This window comes from Lissotriton vulgaris, chromosome 1_2 (genome assembly GCF_964263255.1).
Source record: "Lissotriton vulgaris chromosome 1_2, aLisVul1.2, whole genome shotgun sequence".
NCBI lineage: Eukaryota > Metazoa > Chordata > Amphibia > Caudata > Salamandridae > Lissotriton > Lissotriton vulgaris.
In genome coordinates, this window is record NC_141686.1 from 93864113 (window position 1) to 93888848 (window position 24736).

The window sequence follows — 24736 nt, forward strand, 5'->3', positions numbered from 1 at the left end:
AGCACTATGGTGGGCAGGCGGGACACAAAATAAACTGGCACAAATCTATTCTTTATGACCCTGGGGGACGAGACCGATGGGGAAGACTGCCGGAGAGACTACTGACGTCCACTGAAGGCTTCCAATACCTCTGGATTTTTATAACCCTGAGTGCGACCCTCTCGTTCCATAGAAACCTGGAACGGATCATGTTGAATGTGGTAGCAGATATGGACCGTTGGAGAGAGCTCCCACTTACACTCTTAGGCAGAGCGGTACAAAATGATCACTCTACCCAAATTCCTTTACGCCCTACAAAACGAATATTATTCAATACCTGCGGCAGTCTTCACCAGGATTCATGCAGATCTGCGATCCTTCCTCTGGCTAGGCAAACATGCCAGGGTGGCTCTGTCCACGCTTCAGAGACACCAATACAGTGGGGGGGATCTCGCTCCCTAACCTAGAGGCCTACTACTGGGCAGAACATCTGACACCAATCAATGATTGGTCCCACGCCCCGGCGGACCACCCGACTTACGCCCTGGAGAGAACAAAAATGTCGTCCAAAAACCTATTGTGCTATCTCTACGGGGGCGCTGGAAGGGCACTCCTCCTCCCGGCAACGTCTATAACACTCAATGCATGGACAAACGCCACAAGACGCATGGGATGGGATAAGAAGCCCCCAAGCAGACACCGCTGTGGCACTGCCAATGGTTGGCAGAACTTAACAAGCTGCGAGGTTTCCAAAGGTGGGACGATATCGGCATCTCCACTATAGGAGACGTGATAGCCAAAGGGGAGCTGAAATCTTTTCCAGTACTCAAATCATACATGCTACACAACAGTTCAAATACATCCAACTACGGCACGCTTGGCGAGCCCAAAACATCACACTCACAGATATCCCAGAATATGAACCACTAGAGGGGCGGCTCCTCCAAGAGCAGATAACGGGGAAGGCAGTCTCCCTAACCTATAAAACCTTAACTAATCATATGTTGGGGGACCTGGCGAAACTCAGAGGCACGTGGGAGGCAGAGGTGGGAGAGATGGAAGACCTGGAGTGGGAAATAGTGCTGATGCATCCCGAGAGGTGGCAATCAAATCAAGACTGCGACTCATTCAATTTAATGTACTCCATAGAACCTACTATGATAGACTACGGCTTAGCAAAATGGGGAAGGTAGAAGACCCACGGTGTCTTAGATGTCACCAGTGTGATGGGGACTTCTATCATACTATATGGACGTGTGGCACAATACAAACATACTGAACACAGGTATTCAAGGAATTAGAGGAGGTCTTGGAGGTTTCGATCCCACAGGATTCCAATCTGGCACTGCTAGGCATGACTAATGGGGTAGACCTGACTCGCCCACTTCTTACATTCCTGGTCCTTGCACTGGTTGTAGCAAAAAGGGACATCGCAAAACATTGGGGAGCACCGGAACCACCGGAACTGGAGGAGTGGAGGAGAGGATTAGATCTATATATGGCAGCTGAGAGGGTTACTTATAAGGCAAGGGGGTGCCCCAAAAAATTCCGGAGAGTTTGGTCCAAGTGGCGACACTATCACGGGCTGGATGGGGGGGTGTGAGTTTTTTTTTTAGGTTGGGTATAGGTCAGGGCACGGGGACATCCTTGACACCACTAAGATGGATAAGACGAGACAAAATAAACACGCAGAGTGCCACGTGGTACCGGAAATCTGAGGCTCCGAACTGTGAAAGACTATATGGGCACGGAGGGATGGGGGGGGGATTTAGAAGTGTAACTGCTGCTAGTTTTGTGTATGCATTGTTGGAGGTTTAATAATGTGTTTACTGGTTCATTGGGGGGGTGGGAAGGGTTAAAAAAAAGAAAAGCAGATGCTCAGAATGCTCATTGAATGCTCACATTTGTGTACGAGTTTGTATCTACAGCGCTCTAACGATACTTGCCGCCCAACCTCCGGGGTGTGGGCTAAATGGCTGTGTGTTCTTCTACTGACGGTGAGATGCGCTAATATTGGTGAATAACTGGAATAACTGATTGCTTGCTGGTAGCTTCCTGTGAATCTGCAATAAAAAAAATAAAAAAAGATTACATGATCATGGACAAACCTTTTAAAAATAGTTTTTTACTTTGTATGTGCGGATTTCGTTGTACTTTCTCTAGAGGTGTATGTCTTTTCCTGTTGAGCACTATAGAAGAAATAATTGTTTTGCTTTTCACAGGCAGCTCTGTAACCGGCCTGCTTTCTCGTCGTCTCATGGTATTGGTGTGCCAGCACTTTGCTTAGCTTTTGAACTCCCTGTGACAGGAAACAGTCTTTACAACGGAAGCGTTACAGCGCATGCCATTACAATGCATGTTGTTACAACGAGAAAGGCTTGTTGCAGTGGGTAGAAGGTTTTGGAGTTTACTCCAACACCTTCCCTACTGTTGCACCCACTGGAGTTGGATTAGTAAATTATACTACTCCAACTTCCATCGCACCCCAACAGCAAGTCGGGGTAAAGGTATGCTTTGTAACGGCATGCGTTGTAATGGCATGCGTTGTAACGTCATACAAGCATCTGTCATCTTTAACCTTCATGGATAACAGTGTATCCAGTTCTAGAAGAATTCTCAAAACCTGAAAAAGTCTGTTTTTCACTAGTGGCCGCTGAGGCAGTAGTAATGGAGCATCTCTGCCACCTAGAAGTATCGACCATTTACAGAAATAAGGTACCCCAGTTTTCCAAGGGGTTGTGATCAATGGTACAGGACCAGGAACCCCCCTGATGGCCAAGCAGTAATACATGGCTATTTTTTGCACCTTTCAAGAAAATATCTCAGGTGTTCATTATTTGGGAAACTCTAATCCTGATGGTTATACTACATCTGCAGGCACTGAGTGGTCCAGATATACCTCTTTCTGTCCCAGGCCAGCATCTCTTTGTCTATGTGCAGAGCTCCTGAAGGTTCAGGGCCTGAGCTCTAGGGCCTCTGAGTTGTGCTGCTTTAAAGGAGTCCAGGAAGCTTCCTTTACGGTGACCTACTAGTGAGATGGAACAGAGTATTTGATGGTTGGAGTAAACCTTTATCTGTTCAGACCATTCAGTTCACTAACAACTGGATAAGAGTAGGGACCCCCTCTCAAATTTACTTTCAGGTCAAGGAGTAGAGGGGAAGAAACAAATAGAAACAAAAAGAAACTCCCTCATGACCTTTAAACACTTTACTATTGGGTATAACCTCTGATATCACAGGCATACACAAACCACATTTCAATTTTTTTGATTTAGTTATTTATTGTATTTTGAAGTCTTTATCATTTCTTAAATATTTTTTCTTTTTTAGATGTAAAAAAGTATTCAATATACATCACATAAATTTCTTTAAATACATATGCACAAAATTCAGTTGTAAATGCATAATATACAAGAAACATATATCTTTAAAAGCGAGACAATTCTAATGACCCAGGTAGAGAACCACATTCATACACATTCACTCACTCATCCTAAACATACACAACTCAAATACAACCAAAAAACGTCCTGTTGTTTTGCATCCTTGTCCAAAAAATCAACCAACGGTTGGGTCTAAATGAGAAAATGGCCGACGCGTTTCGGTGGAAAAACAGCAATGGGGACCACCTTCATCAGGACCAGCCAGAGGCAATTCACCAGAGGATCTCAAAACCTGGAATTTGTGTCTCTTATCTAAAATGTAACATGTCAGACCACTAGTACAATCATTCTTCGTCGGTTCGCAACTCAGCCTAAAACTGGAGACAGTAGCCTCTCCAGTCTTTGCTTTGATGGACAGAGACAGCTATTCGAAACCGTCCTTATATCATCTTATTCATTTCTCTTGAGTCTGTTCCTCAGTTTCATATCTTTTCATTTAGATCATCAGGGTAATTTCTACTTCATATTGCGCTGTATTTATATCCATCCTGTTCCCCTTGGTGGATGACATATGGCGACTTGGGAGAGATTAAACAGATATAAACCCTGTTTCGTGGCTATTAAAAAAGGTATTATTAGTCTTCCCTTTAGCGCACGCACACCCTGTTGTGCTTTTGAATCATGTGCCTCATTTAAAGAGGTATTATTAGTCCTCCCTTGGCGCACGCAAACCCCGTTGTAATTTTGGATCATATGCCTCCTGAACGGACTTGGTAAGTTCTCAAAAATCCCAGCGCTGATATGGTGGATGATTCACTCTTCCTCACTCCGGTCGTCTCTCCGGGGAAACAGCATTAAGTTCACTATCTTCATGACTTCCTGTGCATGTATTTAAGCACACTATACTGGCCTCGACGTGAATTCAAAGGCACCACCATATTTGATCATCAGGTCGTGCCTACAGTATTTAACTCTTGGGCTCCTCCAGATGTTGTGTTGGTGATGGACAATTATTCCTCAGAATTGCTGCTAGCAATGTCAAGCCTCCGCCTCCGACCCAGACCTTCTTTGTCTGAGGTACAATTAGAACCTCGCCTAAAAACCTAAACACACCTGTTTCAAAGTGTGAGTTAAGCACTTATTTTGTACCTGTTGCATTTATTTCTACAATGTCTCTCTTCCTTATCCTGTTTTACTGGAAGTTCTCTTTAGAGACTTGATGCTAAAGGAGTGTTTCCGCTTATTGTTAGAGAACAACTAATGCTGTGCCTGGTATTCGAGACCTTGCTGGAGTCTCAAGACACAGCAGTTGGGGTAAAAAGGATGGAAACACTGCCAGAGCCATTCACAGTGGTTTAGTAAGTTAGGCTCAAGCATTTCATTCACATCTTGTTCTACACTGATTTCTAACCTGTTCTTCCACGGAGTACGCTTTAGTATAGGTGGCCAGATTCATGAAACGAAAATCGGCCCGCAAAGGGCCAGATTCTGAGAATCTGGGCCTTTGCGAGCGCAATTTTTGCATTTCGGATTCATCATCCCAAATGCAAAAATCACTATTACAGAATTCGCAAATTTGTGAGCAATTGCCGTTAAGGAATCTCTATTTGAGATTCCTTAAATGCAATTCATGATACATTTAAAAAATGCGAATTCGCAATTTTGGGCCGCTATTTACCGCGAAGTCAAACCTCGTGATAAATAGCGGAAACTTAGAAAAATGCACTTAAGTTGTATGTTACACACACACATGTCCTTTGGACATGTGTGTGCGCAACATCAGTCTACATTTCCATTTCAGGGGTGCTACAGGGTGTCCTTTGGACACCCCTGGCACCCTTGAAATCGCATCCCCATTCAACCCTTGAAATCGCATCCCCATTCATTCCTATGGGTCTCTAGGCCCATAGGAATGCATGGGGAGTCATTCCTTATTTGCAATTAGCAATTTGCTAATCGCAAATAAGGAAGCTGTAGGAATCGCAAATAATATTGCGATTTCTACATGAATCCAGTTTTGCGAGTCATTAATAGCGATTCCTTAATAATCGCTATTAAGGACTCGCACATCGGGACATTGATGAATCTTAGTGTAAGTCTTTTGAAGTGTTGGTGTATTCTCCTGTAAGGCCTTTTCCTTGCCACCTCATTAACGCTTCACCTTTTCTGTGATGTGCAAAAACTAAACACCACTTGACGTTATGAGCATAGTTTATGTCCAGATTATAATTAAATGAGCAAAAAATAATGTTATACCTGATGTCTACCGATAACAAGCTGCTGCACAGAAAAGGATTGACTGCATCACCCACATGAAAAGCAATGCCACCAATGCTTAGCTGACTGACATAGAATAAGTTTCAACATGTGTTAGACATATGCTTATTTAACATATCCAGAGGCACTACCCAGAAATGGCCAAATGACTTAAAGTAAGCACCTAAAATTTTGAACACCATTTTATTGATAGCCAGAGTGACACTTATATTTTAGAGAAGAAGTGTTCTCTTTTTGGCACACCTCTGCATTAAATAAAATATAAATTTATATTTAAGTCAAAATAATTTGCTTTAACATAATTTCAGGATAAGTTGAAAATTATCTTCAAGGTTAGGTAAGGTAACAAAATTAATATAGTGTAAGGAGCAGTGTTTGGCTTTGCCTCGTGTTGGGGTCCATGTTGATCAGGAGCCTTTCTGTAAAGAGAGCTAATTCTGATCAATGAAAATGTGCACATTCCCATCAAACATATACTGGCCATTTAGGTAAACTGTCTCAATTCACCTCCAGAAGTCATTTTTTGGAACAAAACAAATTTTGCCTCAAAATACCTGGGTTCATTTTCAGGAAATTCAGTTTTTTTTCCATTTATAAACATTTTTATTTGCATTTTAATCAAACTCAACAATACAGCATGTCATCATCATGTCTTTCCCCGTTCCCGCGCTCCTCCACCCCTCCCACATCTCCAACTCGTTACACAGCAGAATAGAACACCGTCTAATAGGTATTCGTATGATAGTCCTTTGTATGCAGCCTCCCGGGGCTCACAGGGTGGCGCAACCCCACTCCTGAAACCTTGCTAAGTAAGCTGACGTCCTAGCCCGCCGTCCATCCCATGGAACTTCCTCCATTTTCCCCACACCCTATGGAACTTCTTCGGGCATCCCCTCGCCTTGTATGTGACCCTTTCAGCGGCCATGTAAAGATCCAGTCCTTTCCCCAACTCCTCCATTACCGGCGGCTCAGGCGCACCCCAGTGTTTAGCTATATCCCTCTTGGCCACCACCAGCGCCAGTACCAAAAAGATCAGCAGAGGACGTGCATGGTCTACATCATTGGTCATGCCCAGAAGGGCCAGTTTGGGGTCCAAGTCGATAGGAATCTCCAACACCTCACCTAACTCTGTGAATACGTGATTCCAATAGCCCTGGATTAGTGGGCAAGCCCATATGGAAAAAGTCGACTCCCGTGTTCCTGCACCTAGTGTCCTCCGCCCTGCCCATGTTATGAAGCCTGACTCTGTCAAAGTATGTTCTATGCAGGACATTGAACTGAATAAGCCGTAGACGGGATTTAATGGCCACCTCTCTGGGATGCATTAGGACCATCTCCCAATCTAAATCTTCCATGGCACCCACCTCATTCTCCCATGTTCTCCTAAGTTTCTCTAGGTCTCCTAACATATTGTTAGTTAGTGTTCTATATGTGAGCAACACCACCTTCTCTTGAATCTGTTCCTGTAGTAACCTACCCTCCAAAGGGGCATACTCCGGTAGGTCGGTCATCTGTGTCTTTTCGGCTCGCCAGACATGTTTCAACTGGACATACTTGAAGAACTGCGCGCAGTGGAGTCCAAACTCGGACCTCAGGGCCATGAACGTTTTCAAGTCCCATTTCGCCACTATGTCCCCCAAGGTAGAAATATCAATGTCGTCCCACCTCTGGAACCCTTTTAACTTGTTCAGCTCCGGGAGCCACCAGCAGTGCCATATCGGTGTTTGTCGGGAGGGTTTCCTTCCCCAGCCCGTGCGACTCATCGCTTGGTTCCACAGCTGTAGAGTGAGACTCGTAGCGGGGGGTAGCGGTGGTCGTCGAACCCCCCATATAAGTAGTACAGCAACGGTTTAGGGGAGAGTTTATGTCTTTCAAGAGCGTAGGTAGGATGATCAGCCGGCGCATGTAGCCATTCGTTGATCGGGGCAATGTGCTCCGCCCAGTAGTATGCCTCAAGATTCGGGAGGGAGATCCCACCGCAATATTGATGACGGAGTGTAGTCAGTGCCACTCTAGGATGTTTGCCCAACCATTGGAAGGAACTAAGGGCCAGATGTAGGTCGGTCGGTAACGGCCGAAAATCGGTATTTTCGGCCGTTACCGACCGGTATACATGATTTGGCATGTAGTGGCACAATTTTACAGAATCGGTAACTTTACCGATTCGGTAAAGTTACCGATTCTGTAAAATACCGAATCGGTATTTTTACCGATTCGGTAAATCACTGATGTAGGTGGGACTCTTCTGAGTCCCAAAGGCCCTACAAAATCGGTATTTTACCACACAATCCTATTGTGTGGTAAAATACCGATTTCAGGTGTGCATGCACATGTGTGCATGCACACCTAGCCATGTGACAGACAGACATACCCTTAGGGCATGTCTGTCTGCCACATGGCGCACATGCCTATTTGTGGGGTGCCAGAGGGTGTCAAAGTGACACCCCCTGCACCCTTGCAAAATTCGGTATTTATCGATTCTGTAAATACAGAATCGGTATTTCCCATTGATTCCTATGGGCTTTGAAGCCCATAGGAATCAATGGGAAATACCGATTCTGTATTTACAGAATCGGTAAATACCGAATGTTACAGAATCGGTATTTCCACATCTGGAAATACCTACATGTCCACCACATTTATTTACCGATTTTCAATTACCGAATCGGTAAAATTCGGTAATTAAAAATCGGTAAATCAATTTTACCTACATCGGGCCCTAAGTTCCGCGTATATTTTCTTAAAGACAGTGTTCGGGAGGGGATAATGTTCGTTCTGCAGGGCATATAGGAATTTGGGTAGCGTGATCATCTTGAGCATAGCCGCCCGGCCCAATAAAGTGAGAGGGAGCTGCCGCCATCTAGCAGCGTCCTGCACGAAGTTTAGGAATATTCGCTCCACATTGCGTTGGTAGGACTGTGTGCGATCCAGGGTAACGTACACTCCAAGATATTTAAACCCCTCCACTGTCGCCAGCAATCGACCGGGTAAGTCCGGCCAAGTTCCCCGTCCCTTCGGATCATAGAGGACCGATTTGTGCCAGTTCACCTGGTAACCGGCGTACCTACCATATTGTTCTAGTTCCCGAAAGATCTCTGTGGTCGTGGTTTCCGGACGGGTAATGTAGAGGAGGATGTCATCCGCGTAAAGCGATATTTTTTCCTCTGTGGAGTCCAGGCCAGTCCGTCTGAACCCTTTGATATTTACATTTTGCCTTATCTTAGATACCAGGACCTCAAATCGTGAGTGCAAAGAGGAGGGGGGACAACAGGCAGCCCTGTTGGGTCCCCCTCTGGACTGGGAAATCCTTTGACGTGGCGCCGTTCACTCTCACTTTCGCTCTGGGTTCGGTATAAAGCAGCTTAACCCAGGAACAGAATTTTGGGCCAAAGCCGAACTTCTGCAGAACACCCTAAGAAAAATAAGAAAAATTGCACACCTCCTTACCCACTCTGCCCTGATTCAGGTAGTCACGGCCCTAGTCCTTTCCCACATGGGCCTACCTGTAGGTCAACTTAGAAGACTGCAATACCTGCAGAATCAAGCTGCTAGATTGATCTGTAAAGTACCCAAGTGGGAATCGATTAAAGTAGGACTAGAGAATTTGCACTGGCTTCCTGTGGCTCAGAGAGCCGCATTCAAAGCCGGGTGCATCATTTTTAAGGCTTTGCAAGGCAAGGGCCCCCTGTTCATCAGGCAACTGATTGGGAGATACATTCCCTCACGTAGCTTGAGATCAGCCCACAAAGATCTACTTGAGGTACCCCGGTTCAAGAAAAAGCGACAGGGAGGCAGCTGTTTCACTTTTTAGCAGCCTCCTTGTGGAATTCTTTACCTTTGACCCTTAGACAGAGCAAGGATCACCTTGCTTTTAGAAAGGCATTTAAGACCTACCTTTTTACACAGGCCTATTTGAAATAGTGACTCTTGCTGGTATCTCTTTTGTTATGTTTTTTTATCTCTCTTCAGCGCCAAGAAGCTCCTGGGCGTATGTGCGCTTTACAAATTTTAAATAACATAACATAACATAACACCCTCGAGAAAAGGCCAGTGGACCGCATCGAAAGCCTTCTCTGCGTCAAGGGAGAGAAACCAATGCGGGTCTTCCCTTTCTCTTACTTCTTGCAACCAATTATGGGTGCGGCGGAGGTTTAATCTAGTGGCCCTACACGGGAGGAACCCTGATTGATCCATATATATCAGATCCGATATCACCGTACGGAGGCATGCTGCAAGGATGGTGGCCAGGAGTTTCGCCTCAGTATTCAGGAGCAAAATGGGGCGGTACGACGCACAGTCAGCTTGCGGCTTCCCTTCTTTCTGAATCGGGACGATTATTGCCATGCGCAGATCTGGGGGAAGTTTCCCTTCTTGCAATGCCCCTTCGAATAATCCCTTCAAGTGACGCGTCAGGAGGTCCGCCGTGCTTTTAAAGTATTCAGCCGGGAACCCGTTCGGCCCTGGGGTCTTACCCGGCCTAAGCCGGGCAAGGGCTTCAGTGATGTCATCCAGGGTAATGTCCGCCTCTAGGCCCTGACGGGCTTCAGAAGATAGGACCGGTAACTCAATCGTGTCCATATGTTGCAACGCCTCCTCAGAGGTTCCTAGGTCTCTAGACCAGTAAAAGCCTTCATAATGGGTCGCAAATGCCTCGGCAATGCTAGCATCCGTAGTCAGCCGTGTCCCAGTAGGGTCTCTGACATGCTCCACCCAACGCGCTGCGCGTTCTTTTTTGCTAAGTCACGCCAACAGTTTGCCCGACTTATCCCCCACATCGTACAGCCTATGCAGTGTGGCTAATGCTTGGGTTTTGGCCTCCCCTGTGACTAATTCTTGATATTGTTTTTGAGTGTCCGTCAGCCTCCGGAGGGTTCTCGTCTCTTTCGAGATCAGATATTCTCTCTCCAGGTCTAAAATAGTCGCCTCCAGTGACGCCGTATCCGCCAGGAGTTTCCTCCGTTCCGTAGCCAACCTATTTTGTATCCTGTCCCTCATCACCGTTTTGAGAGCCTCCCAGAATATGACTTTGGATTGGACTGTCCCCTCATTGTCGGCTACATAGACCTTCAGATCCGCTCTTAAACCCTTCGCTACACTCACATTCTGCAAGTCCCATGCCGTCAGCCTCCAGGACCTCGCAGTCCCATCCCCTCTCGCCCCCAGCCGCACTAGGAGCGGGGAGTGGTCAGAAATCCCCCTTGCTTTGTAATCCGCCGTATCGTTTACTGCTAATTGCTGTCTGGACATGAAGATGTAATCCAGTCTCGAGTGTACCTTATGCGCACCTGAGAAGAAGGAGTAGGCTTGCCGGTCTGCGTACAACCACCTCCACACATCCGTAAGTCCCATGGTAGTAACCATTCTCGAGAGGGGGGTTCGTGCATGATCCCTATTGGTCGTCCCCGTTCGGTCCTGCCCCGGTTCCACCACGTCGTTGAAGTCCCCGCCTAGAATCTGTATAGTGTCTGCTGTGTCAAGGAGTATTTCTACTACCTTCTTATGCGTGTTGGCCTGCAATTTCGGGGAGCACATACTGAGAGTATCGTATATTCGTGCCTATTCCATGTCCCCTTCACCCCACGTACGTCCCTTGTAAAATCGGTCCACGTTTGAGCTATGCAGAACGGTGTGGTCTTTTTCATGAGGATGGCTACTCCCCTCGATCCTGAAGTGTATCCTGCATGCGCTAGTACCCTATATTGTCCCCTAGCTAGGAAGGCACAGTTCGACCCTTTGAGATGCGTTTCCTGGAGTAGTGTAATGTCGGGGCTCACATTTTTAATGTAGGAACTGACCAGCCCCCTTTTAATCTTGCTTCCAAGCCCATTTACATTCCACGTTAGAATGCTAACTCCCCTTTGGTCCCCGTGGGTATCCCTGCCATTATCGGCATCCTGGTGTGTACGTAGCTCAGTGTAGTCAGATATCTGTGTGGAGGTGTCTCTCTGTGAACTCGGGCGTGCGCCTAACATGACATGCATTCTCCCCCCCCATCTCCCCCTCTCCTCTGCCCCCCCCAACTGTGCCGAACCAAGAAACAACCCCATCTCGCCCCCGCTCCCCCACCCCACCTTCCTCCCCCATCAGTCCCACAATCTTCCTCCCTCCTACGGTAGGACTTACTGGCTGGAAAAGGTCTGTTGCCCCTTCTGAGTTCTCCTGTCTATGCCCAACTACCCCACCCTATCACTCAAACAACAACCAAATAACAAATGAATAAGGGCCACAGAGTGCACAAGGTCGTACGGCAGTTCGTGGCACGAAAAGAGATAGACTAAAACAAACACTCCATGACAAGAAAAGAAAAATAGAGGGCATGTAGGGCACTTGCGTGTCACCATGCGGCGTAGCCGATATCTCCTCCATCCAGCTTCAGTCTCTCTCAGATGCCTGGGCCCTAGCCCTCCCCCTGTGTCGGGCCGTGTCCTGAGCGGATTCGCACTCCATCTCCTGTATGGCTGCGACCAGCGGGTGGGGAGTTTGTACTTCCTCCTCCTCACCTCCTGTCGTGTCACCCCCTGTGTCATTCTCCCTCTCAGTACGGTTACCATCTGCCAAGGCCCGGTATCTAGATCCCGCCTGATCATTTCGTCTTGGAGATCCTGGGTCATGTTGTTTCCATAGGGACCCCTTCAGCGAGGGGTACGGTGTCAACTGCGTCCCCCTTGCTCCTCGCTGCCGTCATCTCCTCTGTGGTTGTACTATCTCCCAGAGGCTACCGGTCAGAGGGGCCTCCAGCGCAGCGCCGCGTACAGCCTCCTCTCGAGACCGGAAGGGCGGACGCTCCTCCAGCCACTGCCATGCGTCGTCCGGGTGCGTGAAGAAGTGCGTCTTTTCTTTATAGATTACTTTCAATTTAGCTGGGAATAGGAGCATATACTGGATCTTGAGGTCTCGGAATTTAGCCTTAACTGCGTCGAAGAACACCTGATTTTCTGCACCACCTGGCTGTAGTCCGGAAAAATCATTATTTGAGAGTTGTCGAGCCGTATGTCAACCATCTTTCTGGCTTCGCGAAGGATAAGATCTCTATCGGCAAAGTTGAGGAAGCGCGCGATAATCGGTCTCGACTGTCCACCCACCAGAGGCTTAGCCATGAGTGCCCTGTGTGCCCTCTCGACGACAAAGCAACTGGAGAATTTCACTTGGGGCAGCGTCGTGAGGAGCCAGTCATGCAGGAAATCCACCACGTTGGACCCTTCGATCCCTTCTCTAATTCCTACAAAGCGAAGGTTGTTAAGCCTTGCTCTGTTTTCCGCGTCGTCCACCTTCCACTGCAACTGTCTGTGGGAGTCCTTCAAATCCTTAACTTCTTTCCGCAGGGTTTGTATAACATCCTCCGCCTCTCCCAGCCTCGCCTCCACCGTGGTGACTCTGTCAGTGAGATTTCGGAAGTCCTGCCGCAGGAGGTTGACCTCCACTCCCACTTCCTCTATCTTCACCTCCAAGGCCGCTCTGGATGCCTGTATGTCCGCTCTCGAGGCCTGTATTGCACTCATCAGGAGGGCCGTGTCCGAGCTCGCCCCTGACCCCTCCGCTCCTCCAGGTTGCGGCGCCACCACGAACTTATCAACAGGGCCCTGTTTCAGGGCTTTGGGAGCCGGATCTTTCTTAACCATGGCGCCCTGGGGCTTCCGCTGTGCGGGGGGGGGGGGGGGGGGGGGGTAACAACCGCGGCTCCCGTCCGATGCCCACTTCGGCTCTCCACTGCAGCGTCTCACCGCCGGCCCCATCGGTAGCACCCCGATGAGTACCGTGCAGCGTCGATCACAGGTCCAGACCTTCGGGGTTAGTGGGCCCCCGTGCACATCATCAAGGGGCTAAGGCACAACGGTGCCGCCCGGCCACGAGGTCCTGCCCAGGCGTCTCGCAGTCCACACATCCAGTTCCGAATGGGGGGGACGGTGGTGAGGGGGGGAAGAGTTGGGGGGGGGGCGGTACTCGAGTGCCGCTGTACCCGGCCCTCTCAGGGCGTCCCAGCCAGCCCCTCCGGCGTGAGCGGCAAGGCGGACCAAGTCCGTCCACTCCCAGACCCAGTACTTGCTTCCTATGTAGTCCGGGGTAGCAAGCTCCGTCTATTCTCTCCCCCGGGGCTCCGGCTCTGTCGGACTCAGACCCAGTTGTCGTGGGGCCACGGAGAACCCGTGGCCCGCATGGGCGACCTCCCTGCCTTTCTTCTTTCCAGCCTCGCAGAGCGCCGCGGCCCGATGGGCACCAGGGAAAGCCGTCACCTGTGGAGCCCCCCAGCCGCGGCCGGGCCTGCGTCTGGTCACCTGTCACCCACAATAGCCAGGAGGGCCCAGCAAGTCAGCCGCACTAATCACCAGTGTCCCCGCGGCCCCTCCGGCAGCATAACACAGTCTCTGGGGGTCAGCGCAGAGTTCTCAGTTGCCGGCGGCCAGCAGCAGCACTCTCTCTCCTGCCCACGGGCACTATTCAGGGGATCTCCGTCATCGCATAAGTTGGACCGCCACGATGGGGGAGGGGCGAGCGGGAGACGTCGGTTTCCCGATCCGCAACTCCCCCGTGCCCGGAGCCGGACGGAGGAACTCGTCAAGCCCCAGGAGTGAAATCAGGTCGCAGGTGGAGCCGGTAACTGTGGAGCCGGGTTCACCGTGTCCTCCGGGCGGCCTGCCGTTTCCGCAGCCGCCTTCCCCCTTACAGTGCTGCGGGCGCCGCCATCTTAGTCCTCCCCCGGGCTACGGACTTCGCGGCAGCTCCAGTGGGTCCTGTGCCGTCTGCACGTCAAAGAAGAGGGTCAAGCGAGGCCGCCGGTGTCCGTAGGGTGTTTGGTGTCGTTGTAGGCAAGTTTTATATCACTGGATGCATTAATATTGCGACGGATCAGTTCGGCCTGCCGGAGCTGGCTCCGAGTACGTCCTACTCGGCCATGCTTCAGGCCATGCCCCCCCAGGAAATTCAGTTTTGATCCGCAAGTATTAGCTTGTCATTTTTAACAAGTCTTCACAGGTAAAAAAAAAGTACAGCATCTACACATCAAATGATTCTGCCTGCCTTATAACTGTTTTACCATCTAATGCCAGCGATGGTCACTGTAATGCTTAGGATGCCCACAATATGCCAAAGTTGGCCACCTTTATGTCAAGAGTGAACATGATGATCCATTATAACAGTGTTAGAACTGGGGGGTTCTAGTTGGCAATGGTATACACCTTTGACCAAATAGTGACCCTTGCTTCTAAGTCAGGGAAAGGGAACTACACTCCTGGATAACCCCTGCACACCCCCTTGGTAGCTTGGCACAAGCAGACAGGCTTATCCCAGAGGCAGTGTGTTAAGCATTTGTGACTACACACAGTAATGCAATGAAAACACTACAGATGGACACCACACAGGTTTTATAAAAAGAAGTCTTCTTTATATAGACTTAACACAAGACCACAAATGACAAAAATCCACAATACTGTACTCAAAATAGTTTTAAAGATGGTAAAAGTAACTTAGTTCAAGTTGATGATAAATGCGATACGTTTCTCACAAAGTACCCGGATGCGTAACGCAAAACAAACAAAATGTTCGTAGGGAGGGTGATGCGTTGGTTCCTTGCTTCGGGGGAGGCGATGCGTCGCTCCTCAATGCTTGCGCAAAGAGGTGATGTGTCTTGTTCCTTACCGGAGAGGATGTGATGCGTTGATTCTTGTACTGCGTTCCGGTTACGATGCGGCAAGATGGCGCCGCGATCCGACAATCCGATGCGATAAGATGGTGCCCTTGATGCGATGCTGTGAAGACGTGCGACGGCAACAGCAACAGCTGCGACTGCGACATGCTTCTTCTCGTTGAGTCGCACTTCCAGCTCCCAGCGACAAGCAGGCTTCTGCAGATGGAATTCCCAGCAAGAAAATTCAGAGGGGAACTGGTGGTGAAGTCTTTTGTCCCTGAGACTTCAGCAGGAGGCAAGCACATGTTCAAGCCCTTGGAGAAATATTCTGCAAGATGATGAAAGTTCTTAAAACGTTCCTTCTCCTTTTCTTCCTTTGCAATGAAGACACCACTGCAGGCCAACCTAGCAACACAGCACACTGACAGGGAGGCTGTCCAAACTCCTGCAGCTTCCTTCGTTTTTCTCCATGGCAAAGGTGTGTCTTGTTGTTCCAGAAGTGATCTAAAGTCCTGGGGTCTGGGACCATATATTCATACTGCAAACTCCTTTGTCCTCTGAAGGCAGAGGGTCCTGTACCTAGTCCAAACCCGTTCTGTGCAGTCCTGGAGCACTTTGTTTACAGGACTTCTTCTTTCCTTTGTCAGGGTGGGCCAGGGTCCTCAGACACACCACAGGAGGTGGAGCCAGCATTGTGGAAGGCAGGCACAGCCCTATTCAGGCCCAGGTGCTACTCCTCCCACCAGTGTACATGCGGATAGGTCTATTCAGCCCTGTGCTGACTCACCCTATCTCCTGGAGGCTTCCCAGCCCCTGTCATTCACAAACCAGACATGCAATGCACAAGCTAGCAGAGGCAGGCTGGATGGTTAGGTAAGAAAATACCTACTTTCTAAAGTGGTATTTTCAAACACAGAATGTTAAAACCAACTTTACTAAAAATGTATTTTATCATCCTGAGTTCAGGCATAATAAATTCGAATTTCTACCATGTTCCCTGGGCCAGTTAGGATTAAAATATGTTATAATCAAACTGCCCATTCTGGCCTATGGGGGCAGTTAGCCTTGCAATAGTGAAAAAATAAATAGGCTTTAATTCACTATCAGGTCATGCCACACATATCAGGAAATGACCTACCTTTTACATACAATGCACTCTGCCCTTGGGCCTACCTTAGGGGTGTCTGATATGTAGAAAGGGGAAGCTTTTGGGACTGATTAGTGGGTGCACGTACTAAGTCAACTAGACTGCACACAGGCTCTGCAGTGGCAGGCCTTAGACACACTTTACAAGCTGCTTCTGTGGGTGGCACAATCAGTGCTGCAAGCCCACCAGCAGCATTTGATTTACATGCACTGGGCACACATGGTGCACTGTACTAGGGTCTGACAAGTAAATCAAATAACCCAATCATGGAGTCACTTATCAATACATCAATTTAACATAGGGAGCACTTGCACTGTGGCACTGAATAGCAGTGGTATATCATTAATTGGAATGGGATCACACCATAATTTAACTGTTTTTCAAGCTTATTCTGCTTATTATTTGTTTGGCGTGCAAACTGGAGCAATGCCAGCCCATTTGACACCCTATTGAAGACAACATCATAAAAAGTGGCGTATTTCCGCCACAAACCAATTGCACAACCGAACTGTGCCATCCCGGCCTTCATTATTCACTAATGTTCATCTATCTGTTGTTTGTGTTCCTTTACTGCTTGTCCTCTTCTTTTTCACTTCCTTCTTATTTTTAATCTAGCCACACGGTTGCATTTTTCTAAATTTCTAATGCTCAGAATGTGTCCATCCGGACCTCTTTACATGAACAAGACTTTGGCAAAATTCGTCGAAGGAAGTGTTTATTCACAAATACCCAATGCATTTTGGGCTGCAATCGCCCTTTACAGGGATCACTGAAATCACAATAACACAGTAATTATAAATACTTAATTTTAACATATTAACATGAATCATTATTCATCATCACATATTACTAATGACATTTCTCATAGGACCGCTTTACATTACATTTTTACTCACGTGTTCCCTTAATGAAACACTGTGTCAATGATGTTAAATAGTCACCCCCAATTTACTGGGCAAACCAATGTTTTTCATATTCTTTACACCGAAAGTACCCTCTACTTATGCAAACACAATCGTCTTTTCCCTACTCAAAACTAGCCTCCCTCGTTTAATTGCCCTCAATAACTTTCCTACCCTTGCCCTCCTTCCTTCACCCCTATTTTCAACAACATTCCTACCCACCAACTTTAACATGAACCAACTCTCCCCGTAACCATCCCCTCTGACTATACCCACTTAAATGCGTTTATATCCTCAAATTCATGTATTAACACGCCGTACTTTGAGCACCCGCTCTTCTTCCGTTCCTTTAACAAACTACCAGCCACACATTTCTTTTCCGTACCTGCCACAAGCGTTTAAATCAACCATCTGCATCTCTGTCCCAGCAGGAAGTCATTCACATACTACCCCCTCCCTACTTAAACCAACATTTCCCGCCCTCTTCCTTCCCGATTAACCTTTAAGTTAACCACTTGCCTACCAATGGAAATGCTGTAGAGGCTACTATTGAAATGCTAAACACTTCATTTCCAATAATGCATTAGAATAGACAAGTCAAAACTCGAGTTCTTCGTTCATGATTTGTGTTGCATAAAAGTCTTTGTAAGATAAATGATTGTTCCGATGAGAACACCATTACCGTCTTTACGCCATAAATATTATAAAATTAAATTCCAATAAAAATCCAGCACTGACTTTTCAGACGAACTCCAGTTTGTCACCGACTGAATAGCAGTGTCACATTGCCCAAAACATCTAAACCAGCAAACAGATCAAAAACAGAGGAGGCAATAAGTGAAAAAATGGCATGGAGACTCACGTAAATGGTACCAGGTCTAACAAACAGCATCATAATGCCAAGGATGCTCACAATATTCAAGGGTATTCATGGATGAGCAACATTCAATTAAAGGTTATGTTGAGGTCCAACTCCATCTTGGGTATCCCGAGACTCCATGTTCTGTTTTTTTGCAGATTCATCAACATTTCTGCCTGTGACGCAGATGTCGTCTGTCGCTAGCTTTCCTAGAACTTGTGACAGCCTCAAGTACCTCAGACATAGTCTGAATTGCAATTTTTAAATCTTATTTGTTTATGTGAATGTGTCTTGGACTAGCATCTTGATGCACATTGGTTATGCCAGGCATTCCTAGGGTGATATGTGAAATGCCCATCTTAGATTAGATACAGTATAAAAGGCCACTTGACCATTTGTCAGGAGAGGTCCGTCGCCCCAGAATATTGTGAAAGATAATTCCAGAGATGCTTCAGTATTGCACTTTCTTATGAAAACGGATATCGAGGGAGTCCGGGAGGTGAGGAGCTGATGTGAGGTGTGTTTGCCTTTTGCAGGGCACACAGCCTCCCCTACTACTGATAATGACAGCTTCTTACTGTAAACAGATATGCTGTGCGCTGATTCTTCTTTAAAAACTCTAGAAGCAAGTTACACTACTCCATGCTCTCCTAGTATAGCGAATAGAAGTAGGTTTTAGGGTGTTAGATTTTTTTGATGACATTTTAACTATTGTGAAAATGTTCATTTTATTCTCGATGTTTCAACATTCATTTGTGCTGCTTTAAGAATATTTTGTGTGGCTATTTTAGATGTGCTGAACAACAGAATAAGACTGTTGAAATACAACGCTTTTTAGTTGAAGTGTCTTTTTCGTAGTGCAGTTTGTATATGTGTGATATTAAGGAGAACGACATAGGTTTGTTTCAAATCACCACGGCATCCCAGAATCCATGTTAAGGGACTGTTAATTCACCAAAAGCATTGGCGCCACTTTAATTATGTATTGGGTGGGGTTCTGCAGGGCTACAAAAATCTATATTTCACATTCAAGCGTTGGTGCATTGAACTAATTTCTCTTGTGTCACCTATGGGAGTGAAAACAAACCTTGTAAAGCAGAAGCAATGACTCACTGTATGCAACAATATCAGCTATGACTGACAGCTGTCCTGAGGTGCTGAATTATGTTAGTTATAAATGTTTCTAGGTGGGGTCAGAATGTCAGTTTTTTGACACGCATGGCTCCAGTTATTTAGGCATCTACTTCTCCTCCCATTCTAGTTTGCAGTTAAGTGTGCTTTAAGATTGGATACTCACAGACTAAGTACTTTATGGCGGACACATAAACCTGCTTTTCTTCTTCTGCACAGTCTGCCAACGAAGATAGTGGACACCCTACTTGGTACTTCAAGGATGCACTGGAAATACCTGCCTCTAAAGGAGTCGATATGCCTTATTTCTTCCATGCCGGCGAGACTAGTAAGTACCAGGCAACCATGCATTCTGTCAGTAGAGGTGAGTGTTATCATAAGGAACTAAGAAAAAGCATTGGATAGGGTTGTGTCATTAAGCGAGAGGAGTTGTGTCAATAATTGCGTGTGAGAATGATTAACTAAGTAAAATTGAATAGAGTTCGATTGAGCCTAATGTATGAGCATATGCATCTCACTTGTAAATTAAATGTTTTTTGTAAAACACCAACACTGCAATGTTCCACCTCCAACACAGAAATTTTCCAGGGCATCATAAATCAACCCAGAGGGAAGGTTACATGCTATGTTAAATGGAGGAAACCCCATAAACATACCCTGTGTAAGGGTTACAAATGAAAGAGCAATTAGTGGGAATCGTACCCATGAACCTAAACCAACCCAGTGAAAGGGTTACATGCTATGTTAAACGGAGGAAACTCCACAAACATACCCCGAGAGAAGGGTTACCAATCAAAGAACTATTAATGGGAATTGTAGGCTTGAGTAAAACTAACCCCGAGAAAGGGTTACTATATTGAACACTGTAAGTGGGAAACACACTCACAAACCCGCCTCAATGAGGAGGCCTGTAACGTGTAACACTTTATGAGAACCATAACCACAAACCCACCCCTGTTTAGGGGTTGCGTTAACGCTTTATGGGAAGGCACTAGAACCAAACCCATACCCATCCCTAATATAAGGGATAACGTAGTGCAGCTACCCACCTAAACAAGAATAAACACGTCCCTTCCGTGAGGGAGAATAACATGAGGAAGCTGAAACACCTATGCTATGAACATGAATTTTTCATTAGATAGCATCTAAGTAAAGAAACTCTGCATACATATTTAACTGACAGTAAATTAGTTCCAAGTGACAGCAAACAGACTCTGTAAATGAGAAAAGCATAAATAAGCATTGAAAAAAATGCACACACACAGCAAAATGTACACTATAAATTCAAAATTCACACACATATTGCATAAAAAGGCAATAAAAATCGAAACTTTCAGCATCAGACTTCATAACTCCAAGTACAGGAACAGAAAGGTAGATGGTGTGGATAAACTTCACTCGGTCAGAAAACATAAGAACATTTCAGTCAAAATCGAACTTGCACTAGGTGGCAGTGTAACACTTGACAGTGAATACAAGAAAATACATGAACAATCCAACACTGCACTCGTGAAAAGAACTGCTCCAATAAGCCTTCCAATTATGTTTTCCGCATTTCAATAAAGACATTTCTTAATGTGGCAGTTTCATGTGACAGTTTCTTGAAATCGAGGTGTGGAACGTGAAAAAGAAAAATAATATCCTGGAACCGGATGGTAGTCACTTTGAAAATAAAACAACTGTCACTCACCACCGGTGTAGAAAAAAAAGACAGCCTCATGCTCATTCACCTTGAACACGAGATTCTCATAAGGCTTCATGCTCCAAATAACTCTGTTGAAGTCTATGTTAGGTGACGCTGTGCTGGGTGGTTGTAGGCGAGAATGTGCGCCCAACATTGCTGCTTAGTGAGGCAGAGACAGAGGAGAATTAAAAATTTGCAAACATTCGTGACAAGAATTTTCAATTCTATTAAGGACTAGGAGGCGAGGATTATGCTTTTCTCATTTCTTTAATGAAATGCTCAGCAGCCAATAAATGAACAAAAAACTACATCTCCCATGAACCCCAGGGAGTAACCATAGAGTACAGCGTATAAAAGGTCCACACACTAGTCTGTCTTCCTCTTTCTTTGTGGGAAAATGTCCAAGTTAAAGTAAAATCCTAAATACAACAGGAACAACAATTCCAAACAGGCCACTGTCATCCAGAGGATCCTGAAAAAGGCAGCCGAAGAACCATGGGTCCAGAAACCAGGAGGAGCAACTGATTCCGCCGAGGAACAAACATCATCACTTCTGGTCTGAACCTGGAAAGAAGATACGAAGCCATAATATCCAAAGTAATATTACTGAACAACAAATCAGGGAGGGAGAACAAGGAATGAAGTATTTGTAACTGCGTATATACAGTCATAATACATTAGCATACAAATATGAAACACGGGTGGGATAATCCTCGCCTCCTAGTCCTTAATAGAATTGAAAATTCTTGTCACGAATGTTTGCAAATTTTTAATTCTATGTCAGGACAGGAGGCTCTGATTATGCTTTTTTAAAGCTGATCCACCACCACAGAAGCAACACTATCGATAGGCTTGAAATAAAAAGTCTTAAACACAGAAGCAGATGACCAATCTGCAGCCTTCATGATATCAAACAGAGTAACACCCATGGAATAGGCTTTGGACGCCATCGCTCCACGTGCAGAGTGTGCGCCAAACACAGAAACATCAATTCCAGCTTCAGACATAAGCCCCCGCACCCAGCGCGCCAAGGTGGCTGGTGAGACAGGGCGAAAAGGCTTTTGTAACGCAATCAGAAGCTGACCCTGCATGTCTGAGCGCAAAGAAGCGGTACTCACCTCATAATCCTTCAGGCATTGAACCACACATAGGTTGGGGTGAGAAGGAAAAGAAGGATAAGAAATAGAAGGCGTATTAGATTTGGTACGTCTGGAGAGACGAAAGGAAACCCCTTCAGGAGTGAAGCTGCGACCCGCCAGATCCAAAGCGTGTACATCCGACACGCGCTTACATGAGACCAAACATAGCAACATAGTCAGTTTTGCAGATAGCTGCTTGCGAGATAAGGAAGTATTGGAAGGCCAGGCCTCCAAAAATCTGAGGACAACTGAAACATCCCACAAGGTAACATACTTAGGGGTGGGAGGTTTTGCAAAACGAACTCCTTTAAGCAACCTGGAAACAAAAGGATGTTCACCCGCGGGTTTCCCATCTATGTGGGCATGACCCGCCGAGATAGCAGACCGGAAACCGTTGATAGTCGAATAAGCCAGACCAGAGGTGGCTAAGGAGGCCAAGAAATTAACAATCATGCTGATATCTGCTGAAACGGGATCAACTTGTTGTTGTGAACACCAATCACACCAACGCTTCCAAGACCCCTTATACCGTTTGTGAGTATTGGGAGCCCATGCTTCACTAAGGAGCTTGGAAGCGTCGCTTGAAAGGCCTGGGAGCGACCAGCGATCCCCGAGATCCTCCACGCGAGAAGAGGGAGGGAGCCTGAGAGGATCAGGGGATGAGGACCTCCGAGAGGGTCCAACAGGAGATTCCACAATGGGGGAAGGAGAAACGGTGGGGCCGAACACATTTCTAGAAGGACCGGAAACCACGCTTGAGCCCTCCAGAGAGGGGCAATCAGAATCAGATCCGTCTGAAATCGTTTGGAGTAGGCCAATACCCTGGGAATCATTAGAAATGGAGGGAAGGCATAGCAGAGGGTCGATGGCCACTGCTGGAGAAAGGCATCCGTGGCCAGAGCCTGAGGGTCCGGCCTCCAACTGTAAAAATGCGGAAGTTGCGCATTGAGGCGTGAGGCAAAGAGATCTAGTTGGCAAGGACCCCAACGCCGATGGAGAGCACGGAAGACCCGGGGATGCAGCCTCCAATCGCTGTAATCCCGGATATGCCTGGAGTGCCAGTCCGCTATCTGATTGTGGCATCCCGGAAGGTACTCCGCAATAACAGTGATCTTCTTCTGCAGACAGAAGTGCCAAAAATCTTTGGCGATCTCCGCCAGGATTCTGGACCTGGTCCCGCCCAGTTTGTTTACATAGCGGACTGCCGAGATATTGTCCATCCGGAGAAGGACACAACAACTGGTCTGCAGGGGGGAAAAACATTTGATCGCAAAGGAACCCGCTAGGAGTTCCAGACAGTTGATATGAAGCTTCAATTCGTGAGGGGACCAACGACCCCCGGTCGAGACCGAGCCGCAACGGGCTCCCCAGCCCCACCGACTGGCATCGGATTCTATCACCAGATCCGGAGACACACCGAAGAGGGCTCGGCCGTTCCAGGCCTCCATGTGGTCCAACCACCACTGCATCTCCCACCGGACCTCCTCCGTAAGAGGAATCTGATCGGAATATCCGAGGCCTTTCCGGAGATGAAGAATTTTCAGGCGCTGCATTGCCCTGTAATGCAGGGGACCCGGAAAAATCGCCTGAATGGATGACGCCAGCAGACCGACTACACGTGCCAACGACCTCAACGACACAGTCGGTCTGGAAATAACAGACGTCAACTCTCTCTTGATATAACGCATCTTTTGGTTGGGCAAGAGAAGTTGACAAGTAACCGAGTCGATCTGGAAGCCCAGGAAATCGATACGCTGGGCTGGAACCAAAACCGATTTCTGGACATTGATTAGAAACCCCAGAGACTGTAAAAGAGTGATGGACAATTCCAGATGTTGAAGAAGTTTGAGAGGACAATCCGCCATAAGGAGAATATCGTCCAGATAAATAATCAACCTGACACCCAGCGACCGAAGATGTTCCACAACTGGTCTCAACAGCTTCGTGAAGCACCATGGTGCTGACGAAAGACCGAACGGGAGAACCTGATACTCGTACCAGACTCCCTGCCAGAGAAACTGGAGAAAACGGCGATGAGGTTTGTAAATCGGAACCGAGAGATATGCATCTTTGAGGTCCAGCCTGACCATCCAATCCCCTTCTCGAAGGAGATCCCTCAACAGATGGATGCCCTCCATCTTGAAATGTCGATAGACGACTCCGCCGTTGAAGTCTTTCAGGTTGAGAACAAGACGAGCACCGCCCCCTTTTTTCTCGACCAGAAAGACAGAACTGGCAAACCCCTTTGGATGACGGGTGGTTGGAATCACCGCCCTCCTTTTTGAGAAGAGAGTCTATCTCCTCGGAGAGACAAACCTGATCCTGAAGAGAAAAACGCAGACAAGGAGGGGGACAAGTCTGATGCATCGGGTGATAGAATTCTATTCTGAACCCCTGAACAGTTTGTAGCACCCAAGCATCGCCGGAGAGCATGCGCCAATTCTGCAGGAAAAACTGAATGCGACCCCCCAACATCACATCGCATGCATGAATCAGGCTCACCTGTAGAGTGGGAATCTTGGTATTGTCCCTGATGACCACCGGAACGTCCTTTGCCGTACTGGCCTTTTCCTTTTCTGGAAGGATAAAAGTTGGCTCTCGATGAATAACCTG

At 47.1% G+C, this 24736-nt stretch overlaps 1 protein-coding gene across 4 annotated transcripts in view; it reads left to right on the plus strand.

The window, feature by feature from the left end:
* LOC147733978 (adenosine deaminase 2-like) overlaps positions 1-24736 on the plus strand; it is a 514604-nt gene that overhangs the window by 268178 nt on the left and 221690 nt on the right. For all 4 annotated transcript variants that reach the window (XM_086952886.1, XM_086952888.1, XM_086952884.1 and 1 more), the window contains one exon: positions 19520-19628. In XM_086952886.1, the coding sequence (XP_086809012.1) occupies positions 19520-19628 (109 nt within the window). The remainder of the gene's footprint in view (positions 1-19519; positions 19629-24736) is intronic.